The sequence below is a fragment of the Penicillium bovifimosum genome (genome assembly GCF_028826915.1).
Source record: "Penicillium bovifimosum strain IBT 22155 chromosome Unknown utg000003l_segment0_segment0, whole genome shotgun sequence".
Taxonomy (NCBI): Eukaryota; Fungi; Ascomycota; class Eurotiomycetes; order Eurotiales; family Aspergillaceae; genus Penicillium; species Penicillium bovifimosum.
The window spans coordinates 162,485-178,926 of record NW_026622712.1 but is presented as its reverse complement, the minus strand read 5'-3'; the positions used below and the strand labels follow the sequence as shown (position 1 = coordinate 178,926).

The window sequence follows — 16,442 nt, the reverse complement described above, 5'->3', positions numbered from 1 at the left end:
CGCTATCGGCTTTCGTCGACTATTCACGGCGCCCGAGCTCTTCACTAATCGTGCTAGATGCAGACCCCAGATCCGTCAAGTGCCCCCAGCCCGTACCGGTATGCAGCCCTGCTTCATTGTGTCATCGGCTTCCTATACCCCAATTTATCGACCTGGCGCGCCGCCGCCAGCCGCCTAAGTTATGCCCCCGTTGCCCACCCGCCGTGGCGACGCCCGTTGCATTTCGCTCCCAGTACCGCCCTGGCACCGTGCAGAGACATGATCTTGGCCGCATGGAGCACGCCTGCCGGCAATTCACCCCTACCTCCTTATCTACACTGGCTTTTTACAAGTGCTGATCCTCTACCCCAGTATATCCCCGGGTCTGATACCGTGGAAGAGCTCTGTGATGCCGTCTACCCCGCCACGGCGCTGTCGGCAGTCGCCGGAGTCCTGTATACTTTTGCCGAGCGGTCGATTATCACCATCTGTAACGACGCGGCGACAGTGTTCAAGGACCGGTTGATTGGCCATATGCCTGGCCGTTCGAGGATGTATTGGTCTGCGGATCGTGCCCGGGGTGCCTCTGCCAGGGATCAACCCACGCTGACAGACCACCCTCCGGAGTATCTACATTCCATCAATATCCCCAGCCTGCCGCCGTCGGAGCTGGCCTTGAAGGTCGGCGCCCCGATTATGCTGATCTGGAACCTACGTTAAGAGGGCGGCCTCTGCAACGGCACCCGTCTCATCATTACGGGTCTGTATGATTGGAATATCACCGCCGTATCATCGCTGGCGGCTATAAAGCAGCGGAGCACACGATCCCGCGTGTGCCATTGGAGACGACCGAGGGCCAGCTATCCTTCACTCTCCGTCTGATGTCGATTCCAATCCGTCTCTATTTCGCTATGACGATTAATAAGAGCCAGGGACAGTCGTTAAAAAGGTGGGTGTGGAGTGGCCAATCTATCGGTCTACACGTAGAGGCCTTGGATGCAACAGAAAATGTCCTATTTCCAGAGGTCGTACAGCGCTTCCATACAACGGAGTCAGCTGTACAAGTTAGTTAGATGTGGGGTTGCCCTTTTCTTCTCGCGTTACCATTGGACCTGTGTAAAACTGCATGCCCGCCTTCTGTTTAGCCTACTCTCGCGATGCCCAAATGAAAATGTCCTAACTATCAACCTCCTGCGATTAGCTTACTGACTACGGACTTCGCCTTCAAGCCTCCCGAGCGAAGCGAGGGTAAAAGGCTTGTGTAGATATAACAGTGCCGCCTGCACTACATTGTATACTCATGAGGCTGAATGATCTCGAAGTGAACTAGGTTCCATTGGGAAGGAGGAAGAGGTGATGCCGAGAATTTGCTCTATTTTTCGCCCAGTGCTATGTAGTTTTGAAAGCTTTAACTACTAGTAGATACTTTCTCTTCTTCATCGTCTCAATGTATTCCGATGTTGATCTTACAGTCCCTTCTCGTGATCATCCATCCATGGATGATGGATGGTCGCCTTAATAATCCTGAGGCATCAATATATTTTGCCTCAGGCATTAAGAAAATCCCGTGACTTTTGCACCGTCACGTTCATCGAGGATGTCCGTATTCGCACTGCCCTCGCTGATCTCAAGTACACTGTACTCTATCCTGCCCACCCTCTCTATTAATCTCGAACGCCAGTTTCAGGTCAACTCGAGGTGACATTATCAATTCATCATTCGAGTTCTGGAAATTTGCGTCTCCACCATTCCGAAAAGGGCTCCGCTGCATTAGCCCACGGCTGATCGCTCTGAATCCGGGCCACCAAAATCTGTCTTGCAGACTTGCACTGAGTCCAAGGTTGTTCTGAAGGCCGATCGTATTCCAACATATCCCTGCCCTTTTGACTGAGCCAATCACCACGTGCTTTTTTGAGCAGTCCGGGTCACGCCAAATCTCCCCCTGGATTCCCGGTTAACAGCCGCCTTTGGACCTTCACATCTCGTCCGTGCGGCCTGCGTAACTCATCCTGTTGCCCCTAGTAGCATCCCTAAACCGAGGGAATCAGGGATCGCTGAAGTGAAGAATTATTACAGGGCGAGAAGATTCCTCGGAGCCACCCCTTAACCGTGATGCTCCCTCATTACACAATGGACCCAAATACTGGTTATCCCGCCGGCTATCCCGTCCCGACTCAGAGCCCGCAAAACCAACAGATGCCTTTTTACCCTAATGGTGTTCCCCCATACCCCCAGTCAAAGACACCCTCCGCTCAACATTTCGGTACTATGCCCATGCAGCCCGGTCCTGGTGGAGCGATGATGCCTTCAGGTTACCCGCAGCAATCCTCCGGTACGTGCCCACCCCTCTGCCCCCCTTTTCGTTATCATTGGCACAAGACCCGTCACTATTACCCTAGCGGGGTGACTGTATATCCCGAGTCATCGGAGCAAGAGGAGGAATGTCATGAGCCTCAAGACTGGACGGGATATTTTTAACCCTCACGCTCGTGTCACCCCAACCCTTAGATGTACCGCTATCATTGCATTCAGCCTTGGCATTGTTTGGCTTTGACCACTTGGCTTCTACTCTTCCGGCGCCTTTGTTACGTTGGAGTACTTTGAGCTAACCCTCTTCCTGGTCCTAACAGCACCTATGGATAATTTCTCAGCTCCTTTCGTCCAAGCCCCCATTCCCAACCCCATGGGGCAATTTGTTCCCCCCCAGGGCACCTCCGGCGCAAACATGCCATCGCAAGTAGCGCAGACCTTTTCTCAGAACATGGCCTCCATATCAGCGAACAACCTACTCAACACACAACCTAGACCCACTTCACAAATGAATTCACCCCAAATTGGGGCCCCTGCCCCTGCTGCTCAAAACCAGGCACAAGCCCACGCTCAAGCGCAGGCGCAGGCACAGGCTCAGGCTCAGTTTGCGGCGCGTGAGAAGGCCCGCGTCACAACTCTCCTTGACATCAACTCGGCTTTGTTGCAAGAAGTGGTGAACCTTCAAGCGGCCGGCAAGGCTGGTCCAGCTTCCAACCCAGAAACCAATTCACCGGCATCAGAGCAACCCGATCCCTCCAAGGCCAACCAAAAGCCGAGCCCTGAATACATCGAGTGCATGCGACGCTTGCAAGTCAACTTGGCCTACCTTGCGACTATTGCTGATCGAGCGAAGAAGGCCAGTGGCGTCGTACCTCAGACCCCTGCAATCATGACACCTCCTCAAAACCTTCCTGCTTTGAATGAACTATATGCCAAGCTCAATGAGCTCTTCTCGCGACCAGCGAAGACCTCTACTCCGCAAAGGCTGAGCCCTCAGTCCATGCAAGGCACGGGTGGTCCTAGCCCTAGCGGTACTGAGTCGGGCATCTGAGTGGATTAAATGGGGAAACATTCAGTTTTCTGTGAGAGAAGACATGTCCACAACTGAATTGGAGTTCCTGAAATATCTCTCTCCTTGGCCATGCGCCCATGTGTCTCAAGCAATTAACACAAGCCTTAGAGGCGCGTGGGCAACCCTCCAATGCCATGCCTACCAGCAGAAGCATGGACCCCCCAACATGCATGTCTTACTGCTGCACTACTTATGGGACCAGTTGAATGACTTCAAGCAGCCATATCTGTGTGCTATTTAGAAGTTGACACATTCCTCAGACTCAGCGAAGTCCCCGCCCTGAATATATGGGACAATATCCCGAGGAAGAACTCTTATGTTTGAAACCAGGCTACAAAGCATGACACAGAATTTGTATATTAGAAGAATGTAACCTCTCTGTTGCATACTTTCTACATGAAATCAGGCAAAGAGGACGACATTGACCTTGAACTGGCATTCGGGTGGGCGCATGAGGCTACCACAGGACCACATCGTGTGCGCAACTACACCATGCTTGCCTTATCCCATTGGCGCTTTATTCTCCGCGCCCTTGAATGTAATGTTGTATTTCGTCACTCTCAGAATCCTTTGCACTTTTGAATAGCGACACTCTGAATATCGGACACAGCCTAATTTCATGTCTGATATAGTTGCTTCCATAAACTGTAATGCAGTAGCATAGGCTGTGCTTGGACCTGTAGATAGATCGGCGAGTCAATATTCTGCCTGGCAAGATATTCCGAACCACCGCATCTCACCGCCTCAGTGCAATCACGTGTAGTCGCAGTGATATCTCCGCCAATAAGTCTGCCACTTCTTCCTCACCGCCTTCAAGACTCTTTAGAGGCACTCTTTGTCTTGAAGTCAAGGCGCGTACATAATCTCCCCAATTGCGTGGTGGATGTCTGGTTCTTTGTCGGTTATATACAGAAGGAGCTTGTCAATTGTCGCTGCCTTACCCCTATCATCCTATCCAGCTTCAAAGACAGCATTCACACCTTTGGAGTTTCACGCCGCTGATCGATCATCTGCGTCACATTCCTTAACTCCGCATCGCCCGCATCTTCAGAGGTTCCAATCGCCTCGTTTCCCATTCTCTGCTGCCTTGCCAGCATCAAGGAGCTTTCGGGCAACCTCATACTTCCCGAGCAGCCTTCACTTCCGTTCGCACCACTTCCGCACCTCAGATTGCTTCACCATGGACGGCAAGGGCGATCTGGGCGCAAAGCGCAAGCTTAGCACGGCGGCCGTTGCTTCCGATTATCCCAACAAGCAACTCAGACCAGACGCAGCAGTTTTGACTCCAAGCGACGCAACCCCCGCAAACGGAACTGTCTATGATGTCGAGGAGGAGATGGATGAAGCACCCTCGCCAGTTGCCATGCCCGCTACAACAGACTCGCCTGAATGGCAGGCTACCATTGAGAAGGTTGTGAAAAGCGCTGTCTCCATTCACTTCTGCCAAACCTGTTCGTTTGACACAGAGTTATCGATGTCCAGTCAAGCTACTGGTTTTGTGGTGGATGCAGAGCGTGGGTACATCTTGACCAACCGTCATGTCGTCGGCTCCGGTCCTTTCTGGGGATATTGTATCTTCGACAACCATGAGGAGGTAAATTCGCTCTGTTCTTGTTGAAGCTGCAACTCGGTTACTAACCACATTGTCAAATCAACAGTGCGACGTCAAGCCTGTATACCGGGACCCCGTTCACGATTTCGGTATTCTGAAGTTCGACCCCGCCAAAATTCGATATATGGAAGTCACCGAGCTCAAACTTCAGCCAGATGGAGCGCGAGTTGGCACAGAGATTCGTGTCGTGGGTAATGATGCTGGAGAAAAGCTGAGCATTCTCTCCGGCGTGATCAGTCGACTGGACCGAAATGCACCCGAATATGGAGAGGGCTATTGTGACTTCAACACAAACTATATTCAGGCTGCCGCTGCAGCTAGTGGTGGAAGTTCAGGAAGTCCCGTCGTTAACCTCGCTGGTCATGCGGTTGCTTTGCAGGCTGGAGGTCGAGCTGATGGAGCTGCGACAGACTACTTTTTGCCGTTGGACCGTCCCCTTCGTGCGCTGGAGTGCATCCGCCAAGGCAAGCCTGTCACCCGTGGTACAATTCAGACTCAGTGGGTCTTGAGGCCTTTCGACGAGTGTCGCCGTCTTGGTCTCACGCCGGAGTGGGAGGCTGCTGTGCGTGAGGCTGCGCCTACTGAAACAAACATGCTTGCCGCAGAGATTATTCTTCCAGAAGGTCCTGCAGATGGTAAGTTGTTGGAAGGTGACGTACTTATCAAGGTGAACGGAAAGCTTCTTACACAGTTTGTCAACCTCGACGATATCCTCGATTCGAGCGTCGGCGAGACTATCAAGTTGCTGGTTCAGAGAGGTGGCCAAGACGTTGAAGTTGAATGTCAGGTAGGAAACCTTCACGATATCACCCCTGACCGTTTCGTCACCGTGGCTGGCGCCACTTTCCATGACTTGTCATACCAGCAGTCACGTCTATATGCCATTGCCACTCGCGGAGTCTACGTCTGTGAATCGGCAGGCTCCTTCAAGCTGGAGAACACTGTGGCGGGTTGGATTATCGATTCAATCGACAAGAAGCCGGTTCGCAACCTCAAGGAGTTCGTAGAAGTCATGAAGTTGATCCCTGATCGCGCTCGCGTGGTGATCTCCTATCGCCATATCCGCGATCTTCACACTAAAGGAACCAGCATCGTCCACGTCGACCGTCACTGGCATCCCAAGATGCGCTTGGCGGTCCGTAACGATGAGACTGGTGTCTGGGATTTCTCCGACATCGCTGACCCCATTCCCGCTATACCTCCGGTCCCAAGGGAGGCCAACTTTATTCAGTTAGATGGCATCAACCAGCCTGCCGCGGCCGAGATTGTCCGCAGCTTTGTGCGAGTGGGTTGCGTCATGCCATTGAAGCTGGATGGATATCCGCAGTCAAAAAAGACAGGATTTGGACTGGTCATTGATGCTGAGAAGGGTCTAGTGGTAGTATCACGAGCCATTGTGCCGTATGATCTTTGCGACATCAGCATCACTGTGGCCGACTCGATCCTCGTCAGTGCTAAGGTGGTGTTCCTGCACCCGCTTCAGAACTACTGCATCATTCAATACGACCCAGCCCTTGTCAAGGCCCCGGTCAAGAGCGCCAAGCTCAGCACCGACTATGTTAAGCAAGGCCAGGACACGATATTCGTCGGTTTCAATCAAAACCATCGCATCGTCGTCGCCAAAACCACTGTCACTGACATCACAACTGTGTCGATCCCCGCCAACTCAGCTGCCCCTCGTTACCGCGCGATCAACCTGGATGCTGTCACTGTTGATACTGGGCTCAGCGCTCAGTGCTCGAACGGTGTGCTCATCGGCGAGGATGGCGTGGTTCAGGCCTTGTGGTTGAACTACCTCGGCGAGCGCTCTGCCAGCTCTCACAAGGATATCGAATACCACCTTGGTCTCTCCACCCCGTACCTACTTCCCGTCATCTCCAAGATCCAGCAGGGAGAGGTACCCTCCTTACGAATCCTGAACATGGAGAGCTACGTTGTGCAGATGAGTCAGGCTCGCATCATGGGCGTCTCGCAGGAGTGGATTAACAAAGTCACGGAGGCCAACTCGGCGCGACACCAGCTATTCATGGTGCGCAAGGTTGACAGCCCTCCGGCAGGCGTCACTCCTGACCCCAGCACCAGCTTCCAAGAAGCTGATATCATCCTCACACTGGATGGCCAGCTCATCACTCGCGTTTCCGAGCTGGATGTCATGTATGAAAAGCAACACTTGGATGCGCTGGTCGTGCGAAACGGCGAGGAAGTCCGCATCCGCGTCCCTACGGTGCCGACTCGGGATATCGAGACGGACCGTGCCCTTGCCTTCTGTGGTGCTGTCCTGCAGAAGCCACACCATGCCGTTCGACAGCAGATCTCCAAGGTCCACAGTGAGATCTACGTCAGCGCGAGAGTGAGTTTTGATCCTTAACTGACACACATTCAATTTTACTAATCCTATCTCTCACCTCAGAGCCGTGGTTCCCCCGCTTACCATTACGGTCTTGCACCCACCAACTTCCTCACTGCTGTCAACAGCGTCTCGACTCCAGACCTGGACAGCTTCATCCGCGAAGTCCGCAAAATCCCGGATAACGAATACTTCCGAATTCGCGCCGTCACCTTCGATAACGTCCCCTGGGTTGTTACCATGAAGAAGAACGACCACTACGTAAGTCTTTACCCTACACACTAACATCAAACTGTGATAAGAACACCCCTCTGACTCCTCACAGTTCCCTATGTCCGAATATGTCAAAGACCCCACAACCTCATCCGGCTGGCGCACCATCTCCTACGAGACTCAGGTCGGTGTGGCGCCCGATGCCGTCAACCTCAACCCCGATGCCATGGATGAGGGTGCGGAGCATGGAGGCAGTGACATCGAGCCGGAATGTGACTAAGTACCGGTGGATGGTCGATATCTACCTGCTTAAGGGTCGGAGAATCTTGTACGATATTTTTCTCGGCGCTTCCGGGGGTGGGGTTCGGGGGTTTGGATCGGGGATTTCCTTTGCGCTTCATATCCATCTTTGAGATCTCTTATTCGTCTCATCTATATAGTCCCCATATGTCAACAGTGTACAAAATCATGAACATTGCACATGTGCCACATTTCTGCTTTCTTGTGCAATTGGCCAGTGGAAAGGTCTGCACCTATACTAGGTACTACTACTATTCTCAACCCCAGGTCCATATGTTGCTGCCCATCCTCCAGGGCATCCAAGCCAGCCATATATAATCCCAGGATACCATCTTCAACACGGCACTCATTCCATAAGAATACCGTACTGCCCGAATACTATAACGTTGCAATAAATACCGTGTGAACTACGGTATTCTGATTTTCCTGGTATTCTATCAAATGACGGTATTCGATCAAGGACAGTATTTCTGCATGAATACTACGAATTACCCAGGACTCACTTAGGTTCCATTGGAAATTTGTAGAATGAATGAGCTATGATCCATCTGGGCTATGTCCTGGTTCCTTGGGGGCCACAATACTTGTTTCATACCTACCTTCCTAGGGCTATAGTCGTGACTTCGGACCGGGGTCCCGTCGCGTACATATATTTCTTCCAAGGTTGTGGTATCCCCCATTGGAAAACAGATTGTATATCTCCGAACATAATTTAAAAGATTATGAAGCTCTCAGAAACAGTATGAGTAAAACTTGAATTGGATAGAGACAAAAATCAAGAAACAATAGGTAGGTAACCTAGTAAGAGATAATGATTAGGGCAAAAAAAAAGAAATGTGCATCATCCGTGAATCGAACACGGGCCTCGTCGATGGCAACGACGAATTCTACCACTAGACCAATGATGCTAGTTCATGTGATAGTGCTCACCAAGGGTCTACATAAGCTTGATTGCTGAAATAGTCGGCCCCAAATAACACACTGTACAAGCTTTAAGGTCGGAATGCCCAAGTTAACCTAGATGCACACAGCACAGCATTCAATACCAATGTAGTTGTAGCAAATAGCATTTCATTATCCCCATGCTCCGATGGATGCTTCATGCAGCTGATGTCTAAGACAATAAATCCAAACAGGAATAACCAACAAAAATCATACAAAATAACGCCATGATGTATCGAACACCTGAACACCGACAGGACCATGTCCACTGCCAATTCCATCTAAAAAAAACACCAAGACCACCGCTGTTCAATGTACGGATCAAATTTACACGAAAGGAAGAAACGCGTCTTCTCACTCCAGTCACTGGGTGGTGAAGCTCCAACCACCATTGAGTCGCAACCGTTGGCGCTCGGCAAGATCCCTCCGGATCTCTTCCTGGGTAAGTCCATCGGGACCGGACCAATTAGCGCTGCTGGTACGATCACGGTATTTCTTGATCTTCTTGTCCGCCTTGAAGGTTTCTTCCAGAGAGAACGGTGCAATAGGCCCGAAGATATTGTCAACTTCCATACCATCCTGTTGGCGGAGAAGACCCTCTAGCTCCTTCGCTTGTGCCCACTTGGGAACGGGGAACATCTCAGAGTCAGAATCGTCATCATCCTCACTGTCCGTATTGATCTCTGGCAAATGGATGTTTTCACCACTGGGGTACTTGGGGGATGGCTTCGCCTGTGGACGCTGCACAGAGCTGGGCGGAGGCTTGTGAGCACTTGGTGGAGGCGCATGGTTCGGTTCGGCAAACGGTATCTTGCCGTTCGTGTACGTCACTATCGGGTGGGCGGGTCGCTGAGGTTGAGCATTTCTGTAGCCGGAAGACGCAGGCTGGGGTGCCAACGATGACTGGCCACGGCCAAGAGTAGAAGGCTGCGCAGATTGTCAAAGTCAGCAATATGTTCGCCGGCAGATTCACCAGATTGGGTGGTACTAACCTTTCTAATGCTCGATTGGCGGATGGGCTGTGCCATTGTGCGTACAGGAGGCATAGGGTTATGCTCATCCTCCGTTTTTCGCCGCTTGAACTCGCCAGTTGATTGCACATTGCTGGGTTTGGTCACTGCAGGCCGCTGGCTGGGCTCATCATTGTTGCCTCTCTTGGGCGGTTTGGCGGGGTTAGGCGCGGGTGGGATGATAGTACGGCCACCAAATGGTTGGATTGAGCTGCCCAAGCGAGATGCAGGGCGAGAAGCACCTAGATCACTTCGCTGCGAAGACTGGGAATATGCCTGCTCATGCTGTAGAGTGGGCCATGGTGTTAGCGGCATATAAAGCTCGTTTGAAAGATGCATGCTTACTTCGTTGACAATTTGTTGGCTGCCTTGCCTCCCATGCTTCCGCGCATTCTCTGCTTGACGCTTCTTGATGGCTTCCATACGGGCGGCTTTGTTTGGGTCTTCTTGAGCCGACCGTTCGCGGCGCTCTCGTTCAGCTTGGCGTTCCCGTTCGGCCTGGCGTTCCCGCTCGGCCTGGCGTTCCCGTTCGGCCTGGCGCTCTCGTTCAGCCTCGGCACGAAGCTTAATTTCCTGCCGACGAGCTTCTTCCTGTTGTTGCTGTTGGACAGCACGCTTGCGTTCCAGTTCGCGCTTTTGTTCTTCCTTTCGGCGCGCTTCACGTTCCTGCTCCTTCTTGCGGTCATTAGCTACCTGAGCCTTGCGCTGAGCTTGCGTCTGACTGGAAACTGAGCTCTTGAAGCTGCTTGCGGAAGATGATGTGTGTAAAGATGTATTGCTACCCTTCGTTTTCAGGGTCGGCCGCGAGGCAGGAGCAGCGGCGGCGACGGGAACGTTCGATTCTTGAGTAGCCGAAGATGATGCGACAGGAATTTGCTGACGAGACATGGTACTGCCAACACGAATGGACATGGGCTGAGGTGTTGGTCGTTTCACGGGCTCGCGAGTGGGCTTGAGAGGACGGCGCTCGTTTTGCTTGGGCTGGGGAATGGCAAACCTCGCGTTAGAATCTTGAGACAATTCAGGCTCACGCGATGGTTGTCGTTGGGAGGAGGGCTTGTGCGGTGCTGGGTTTGACCTCTCCTCGGGCTCGGCCGACGAGACTTCCTGAGCGGCCTTGAGCTGCAGGGCCTTCTGCCTTTCCTGCTCCCGAGACCTTTCACGCATTGCTTCCATTTCTTTTTCCTCACGCTCATGCTCCATCCGTTCGTGCTGGCGCCGTTTCTCCTCTTTCTCGGTTGAGCTTCGCGTCCGTCGGCCTTCCGGACGTTGGGGACTAGACATCGGGACCGGTTGAGATAAGTGCTTCGCAGCTTTAGCAGAGGCGTCAGCGCCCGGCTGAATGCGTGGCTGCTCAGGCGAAGAGTGTTCGGCGCGTGGTGTGTTGCCGGTGCTTGAGAACAAGCCTTTAGCAGATTTCATGATCGAGTGTAGTCTCATCTTTGAGGCACTGATGTGACCGTCGAATCGCCTCGGGGAGCCCGTGGGTGTAGTGGATGAATCAGCGGCAAGATGGGAGAATGAAGCGCTTTGCTGGTGGCCATGCTGCCGGGGAGATGAGAATATCGAGGCGGATGATTTGGGACGCTCAGGCTCTGCTTTCAAAGTATCTGTTCTGTTGCTTGCGCGCTCCTTCTCGAGTATAGCGAGTCTTTCCATGATATCCGTGGTCTTGCTCCTGGAAAGCTCAGATTTCTGGGGCGAGCTCAAAGGCCTGATCCAGTCATCGTCGACTGACATGGGCTCCGGCGCTGGAACCTCCTGTGTTCTCTCAGTCAAAGCATCCGGCTTTGTCTCAGGCTTGGAAGCTGCAAGGTCGGGATAGGAAACTTGTCCAACTGATATTCCAGACGCGGATGGGATCGATTTCCTGGGTCGGGATGGCTGGAGTTTTCCCAGCATGCTGATTCTCTCGTGCAACGACTGTGTAGACTTCTTACTGTGCATCCTGGTAGCCTGTGCAGGATCCGCTTCTTCGGTTGGTTCCTTCATATTATCGTTGTCGAAGGTCCTGGTAGCGGCGGTCTCCTCCGCCGCCGCCTGCGGCACCCTATGGCCACCGGTCTGTCTACCAAAGTAACTGGGACGTCCAGCCGTACTCATCTTGGCTAGATCAACGTAGCTCGTGCGGGTCTTCAGAGGCTCCCGCGCAGGGAGGGTGGCAAAGCTCAGGCTACTCTTCCGAGCAAACGGTCGCTCAGGAGTAGAGCCATCTGAAGGAGAGCCGATGTCGTCAAGATTGTCAAGAACCGGGTCGTCTTTCGTAACATCTTGTGTGGCATCTTCCATGTCCTCGTCTTCTGGCTGAAGCCCCTGAGGCTCAACAGGCGGAGCTATTGGGGCCAGCGGGGCCTTTTCTGGTGATGGCTCAGGTTCCGAGACAGCGTGATCAAGCTCCATAGGCTCAGAATCCTTCTTAATCTCTTGCCGTTCCGAGATTTTGGTCTTTGATTTCAGCTTTGACATCTTAGTCGGAGTCGAAGTTTTCTCGACCTCAGATTCTTTGGGAATTGATGCGGCTGGAGGCGCTGTTCGCACACGGGTTGGGGTTGGGCCACTCTCCGTCTCGACGGTCTCTCCACGGGAGCGGACGTTCTCCTGCGCCGAATGGAAGGATTCCTCATGTGTCTGTTGACCGACGGACCCGTCGACTTCATGGATCTCCATGCTCACGGGCTCCTGTTCTTCGAGAGGTTGGGTAAAAGGCTGGGTCGAAGCCTGTGATTCTTGTTGCACGTCAGGTAGTACCATTTCATCATCGTCGGGCATGCCATGGTAGCCCGAATCGGGGTTGTATTTGGGGAAGGAGTTGAGATTTTGGGTGAGATCAGGGTATTCGGGCTGCGAAGCTTGCTCCGGCACGTCCTTGGTGCGGGGCACAGGTGATGCCGCGGCGGGCGCGGGCTTCGAAACCACACGATGAATGAATGGGCTGGAATTTGCTTGATCCTCTAATTGTTTGTGGGCTGACGAGAAGATTTCGCTCAAGGGCTGTAAGGAGGAGTTAGATTAGGGCGGTTGAGAAATTGCATCCGTTGGACACTCACCACGCGAGACTCTTCAGGAGCACGCTTCCGAGTTGTACGGGGTGTCTTGCCTCTCATCTTCCCAGGCGTCTTGAACACATCCGCAAAATTCCTGGCTTGTAGTCAGCACCGATGAGAGACCAACCATGGTGTGCGGTCGCGACTCACGTCTGGCCCTTGGAGAATATCTCGGTCATATGTTCATTTAACCAATCCATTTCGTGTCGGACAGGATATTCCACTTCTTCCATCTCTTGTTCAACGAGCTCTGCAATGTTTTCCTTCTCTGCTGCAATCCATGGCGCTGAGCCGACGGGCTTTTGCGCCCTCGCGCCTGCCGTCGCCATGATATCAATGCGCCGTTGCTGAAACTGAGAAAAGAGAAAGAGAAAAAAGAAACAAAAACCCTGAAATTAACGAGGTGACGTGGAGGAGAATTGTAAATGTACAATCATGGAGATTGTGGTGGGTTGTGGGTCGCGCTTGAGTGTCGAGAATGGAGATGAGGTCGAGAATCAAAACAGACCTAATTGGGATGCCAGGCAACGCGTGGGTCACGTGCACACTCATTCTCCACCTCGAATGTCGATGGATTCATATTCCGAGATTTTTTTGGTTTTATTCAATATATGATCTATCCAGGACAATAGCAACATGATTCTGACAATCTCGAAGTCGAGCTTCTCGAAGTGTATATGTGCGCCGCAGAAGTCTCAGCTACAACAAGACCGGAGTCAAAGCATATCGGTGTATCCCCTCTTGTGCTACCTACGAAGTACATCCATACAGCATCCATACGCTGTAGAAGACTGAGAAACGAGATTATACAAAGCTGATATGGCATAGGAGGTATAGCCGCGGAAGTACTCGGTATCATATGCCATATAGCTCGTACATAAGAGGGGGTCTGTCGACAGTCGACACTCGACAGACTGGGATCAGCAATTCAGCATACTACGAGGTATGCTGTAGGTACATAGTAGCAAGGTAGCATTAGCTCAATACCCATGTACAGTGTACACAGACTGCGTTTGATAATAGAGTAGAACAAAACCAAGAACAGGTTCTTCCACCTTCTACGCCTTGTAGACATCATAGTTCCCTGAAGTTCCCGGTATTGGGGCTTGGCAACGCACATGACAGCATCACAACATATCGAATCTTCCCTTATCTCTTTTCTCTGCTCTGACTTCTTCTCTCCTTTTCTTTCCCCCCTTAATTTCTCTTTTCCAACTACACTGTCTTTTGACAACCTGCCCAACGGGTTCTTACATCTCACGAATCCCTCCCAAAGACCTCTGTTGAAAGCTTCCCACAAATTTCGTCATGGCTTCCGGTGACGTGACCTACCCTAACACGGGCAGTAAGGTGAGAGCAACAATTACTTTAAATCTTTGAGATCAAAGCTAACCAAGCTGCTTTTCAGTATTGCGCTCTGTCTTATTTTCCAATACCTTTCTCAAATATCCGTTGCGATGACACAAACTAACGACCCTTATCACGCTCAGGCATCAGCGATGTTGTTACCAAGGGTGAGTTGGAATCGCAGAGTTTTTGAAGCCAGCAAAGCATTCTAATCGAACTCTTGATAGGCCCAATTGTCGATCATGTCAAGTCCGAAGCTTCCCGCACCGGCCAGGAGCTCCGCCAATTGCAAAACTCTCGTGTGACCCCCTCGACCACCACCGCCGATGGTCAACCTTTGACCCGTATGTTATGAGATTGGATCGATCGGGCAGCAGGATACTAACCTTTGCGCAGACTATCACTCTCTGATGTATAGCCTTCTGAGCGTGAGTTGCCGCCCAATTGTTCTGTTCAGCCTGGAATTCATGCTAAATATTTGCGTTCTTAGTGGGAACAACCCCGTGCGACAGCCGTTTCCTATGCCAGTGTGGTTGGTTTCATCTTCGCCGCTCGTTACTTGCCCCTCCTCCGCTGGGCCTTCAAGATCTTGTACATGTTGTTGGGATGTGAGTTGGTCGCGTGCCCGGTCAAGAGAGTGGTCGGTTAACAATGTACGCAGTGACTGCCACCGTTGAGATTGCTGGCCTTGTCGTTTTCAAGCGGGGAATCACCAGCGGATTCCGCCCCCGTCGTTATTACACTGTTCCCAAGGAGACCGTCGAGGCTGTGCTCGAGGATCTCGAGCAGCTGGTGGACTTCTTCTTGATTGAGTTCCAGCGCGTCTTGTTCGCCGAGAACGTCCTGCACACTGTTTTGGTATGTTTCAACTTGTCTAGAAGGAAGGCGAAAATAATGAGCGGAAACTAACAGCTATTCAGGCCTTCAGCGCCGCGTTCACCGGCTACTGGCTGATCCGCTTCGTTCCTTTCTGGGGTTTGGCTGTGATCGCTGTGACCACTACATACTTCACTCCCCTCATTTATATCAGCAACCGCGAGATCATCGATGAGCAGATCCAAAACCTCCAGGACATTATCAACTCTCAGACAAATCAGCTTCGGGACTTGGCTGGTGAGCGTACCTCGCAGGCCACCGGTTTGATGAAGCAGTACGTCGGCGAGTACAGCTCCAAGGCTCAGGAAATTATTGGCTCTCGCCGTTCTACCTCTCCTGAGATGGCCAAGGTTGCCAGCCCGGTCAAGAAGGAGACCGTTGTCGAGTCCACCAAGACTGAGCCCCTGGCCGATTTCACCGCCCCTGTGGCCGACCCCGCCATTAAGCGCGAGGACTTCCCCGAAGCTCCCATCACTGCCCCTCTCGCCCAGGCTCCGGAGGCCGACATTGTTGCGTCTGTCGAACCCGCTGAGCAGGCTGGTGACCGCGAGCCTCTTCTGGCTATTTAAGGTGGTCTCTCACTGAAACCAGCTCACTTTTCCTGACCAGAGAGATCGTTCGATTTCACAAGATGGGTGTCCATCAAACATCCTTTGGTGCATGGACATCTTTATTGTAGTCATGATGATTTCTGGATATGCCGAATGACGCGGGATTGGGGGTTTAAGTTACCTACGCTTTCTAGGGCTACCTTTTGGGACATCCTGGGCTCCAACCCTTCTATTCTCGTGTCGACGAACCCCAAAAAATGAATTTGCAGGAATCCTCGAGCGATGAATGAGTTCCAATGCTTCTTCTATCCCTTTTTTCACTGTTTTCTGTTTCTTTTCAATGCACTGGGCATTATCATCTGCTTCTTTATCTTCTCCACGCCCCTTGTTCATGTCTTTCTCGGGTCCATATTGTTTCTAATGTATCTTCATTTGCATAAATTCACGACCTTCCCTTGCCTTCTCGTAGCTCCCCCAATCAGGGCCTTCCTCCCTGCAGTGTGCCCGTCCTCGAGCCCTCGGGCAGGGACCTCGGCGACTACTATGTATCTAGGCAGCCGCCACGACGTTATCGTATGAGTGCTACGTACTAGGAAAGAGTCCATCAATGCACATCCGTGTGTCATAACTTCTTTTCCCATCTCCGCGGGAGGAAGCGGACGCACAAAAAGCCTCGACTTAACCTACTTGGGTAGTTGTTCCCAATCACCTGCAAGCGGCCTTAACCACCCAACAGTCGGGCCAGTTGGAGTGCAAGGCCGTTGAGTTTCATCCCGGTCCACCGATTCGGCTGCCTATTCACCGCATCGCGATTCAGACCGGCCTGTGACGGTTCTGTC

General features: G+C 52.2%; 4 protein-coding genes across 4 annotated transcripts; 3 read left to right on the top strand and 1 right to left on the bottom strand.

Moving 5' to 3' along the window:
• Window positions 1–2,109: 2,109 nt before the first annotated feature.
• N7515_003119 (uncharacterized protein) lies at window positions 2,110–3,340 on the top strand (the record flags this gene model as incomplete). The annotated part of the gene is made up of 2 exons (XM_056663863.1): window positions 2,110–2,311; window positions 2,610–3,340. The coding sequence occupies 2 exons, from the start codon at window positions 2,110–2,112 to the stop codon at window positions 3,338–3,340; spliced, it is 933 nt and encodes a 310-aa protein (XP_056522920.1).
• Window positions 3,341–4,244: 904 nt separating this feature from the next.
• N7515_003118 (putative nuclear serine protease HtrA2/Nma111) lies at window positions 4,245–7,813 on the top strand (the record flags this gene model as incomplete). The annotated part of the gene is made up of 4 exons (XM_056663862.1): window positions 4,245–4,955; window positions 5,020–7,323; window positions 7,384–7,581; window positions 7,646–7,813. The coding sequence occupies 4 exons, from the start codon at window positions 4,245–4,247 to the stop codon at window positions 7,811–7,813; spliced, it is 3,381 nt and encodes a 1,126-aa protein (XP_056522919.1).
• A 1,325-nt stretch (window positions 7,814–9,138) lies between these two features.
• On the bottom strand, window positions 9,139–13,158 carry N7515_003117 (uncharacterized protein; the record flags this gene model as incomplete). Its single annotated transcript, XM_056663861.1, has 4 exons — window positions 9,139–9,702; window positions 9,768–12,776; window positions 12,833–12,923; window positions 12,980–13,158. 4 exons carry the CDS (start codon window positions 13,156–13,158, stop codon window positions 9,139–9,141), a joined length of 3,843 nt encoding a protein of 1,280 aa, XP_056522918.1.
• Window positions 13,159–14,137: 979 nt separating this feature from the next.
• Window positions 14,138–15,621, top strand: N7515_003116 (uncharacterized protein; the record flags this gene model as incomplete). Its single annotated transcript, XM_056663860.1, has 7 exons — window positions 14,138–14,174; window positions 14,320–14,343; window positions 14,404–14,520; window positions 14,573–14,604; window positions 14,667–14,784; window positions 14,838–15,034; window positions 15,097–15,621. The coding sequence occupies 7 exons, from the start codon at window positions 14,138–14,140 to the stop codon at window positions 15,619–15,621; spliced, it is 1,050 nt and encodes a 349-aa protein (XP_056522917.1).
• Between the last annotated feature and the right edge of the window lie 821 nt (window positions 15,622–16,442).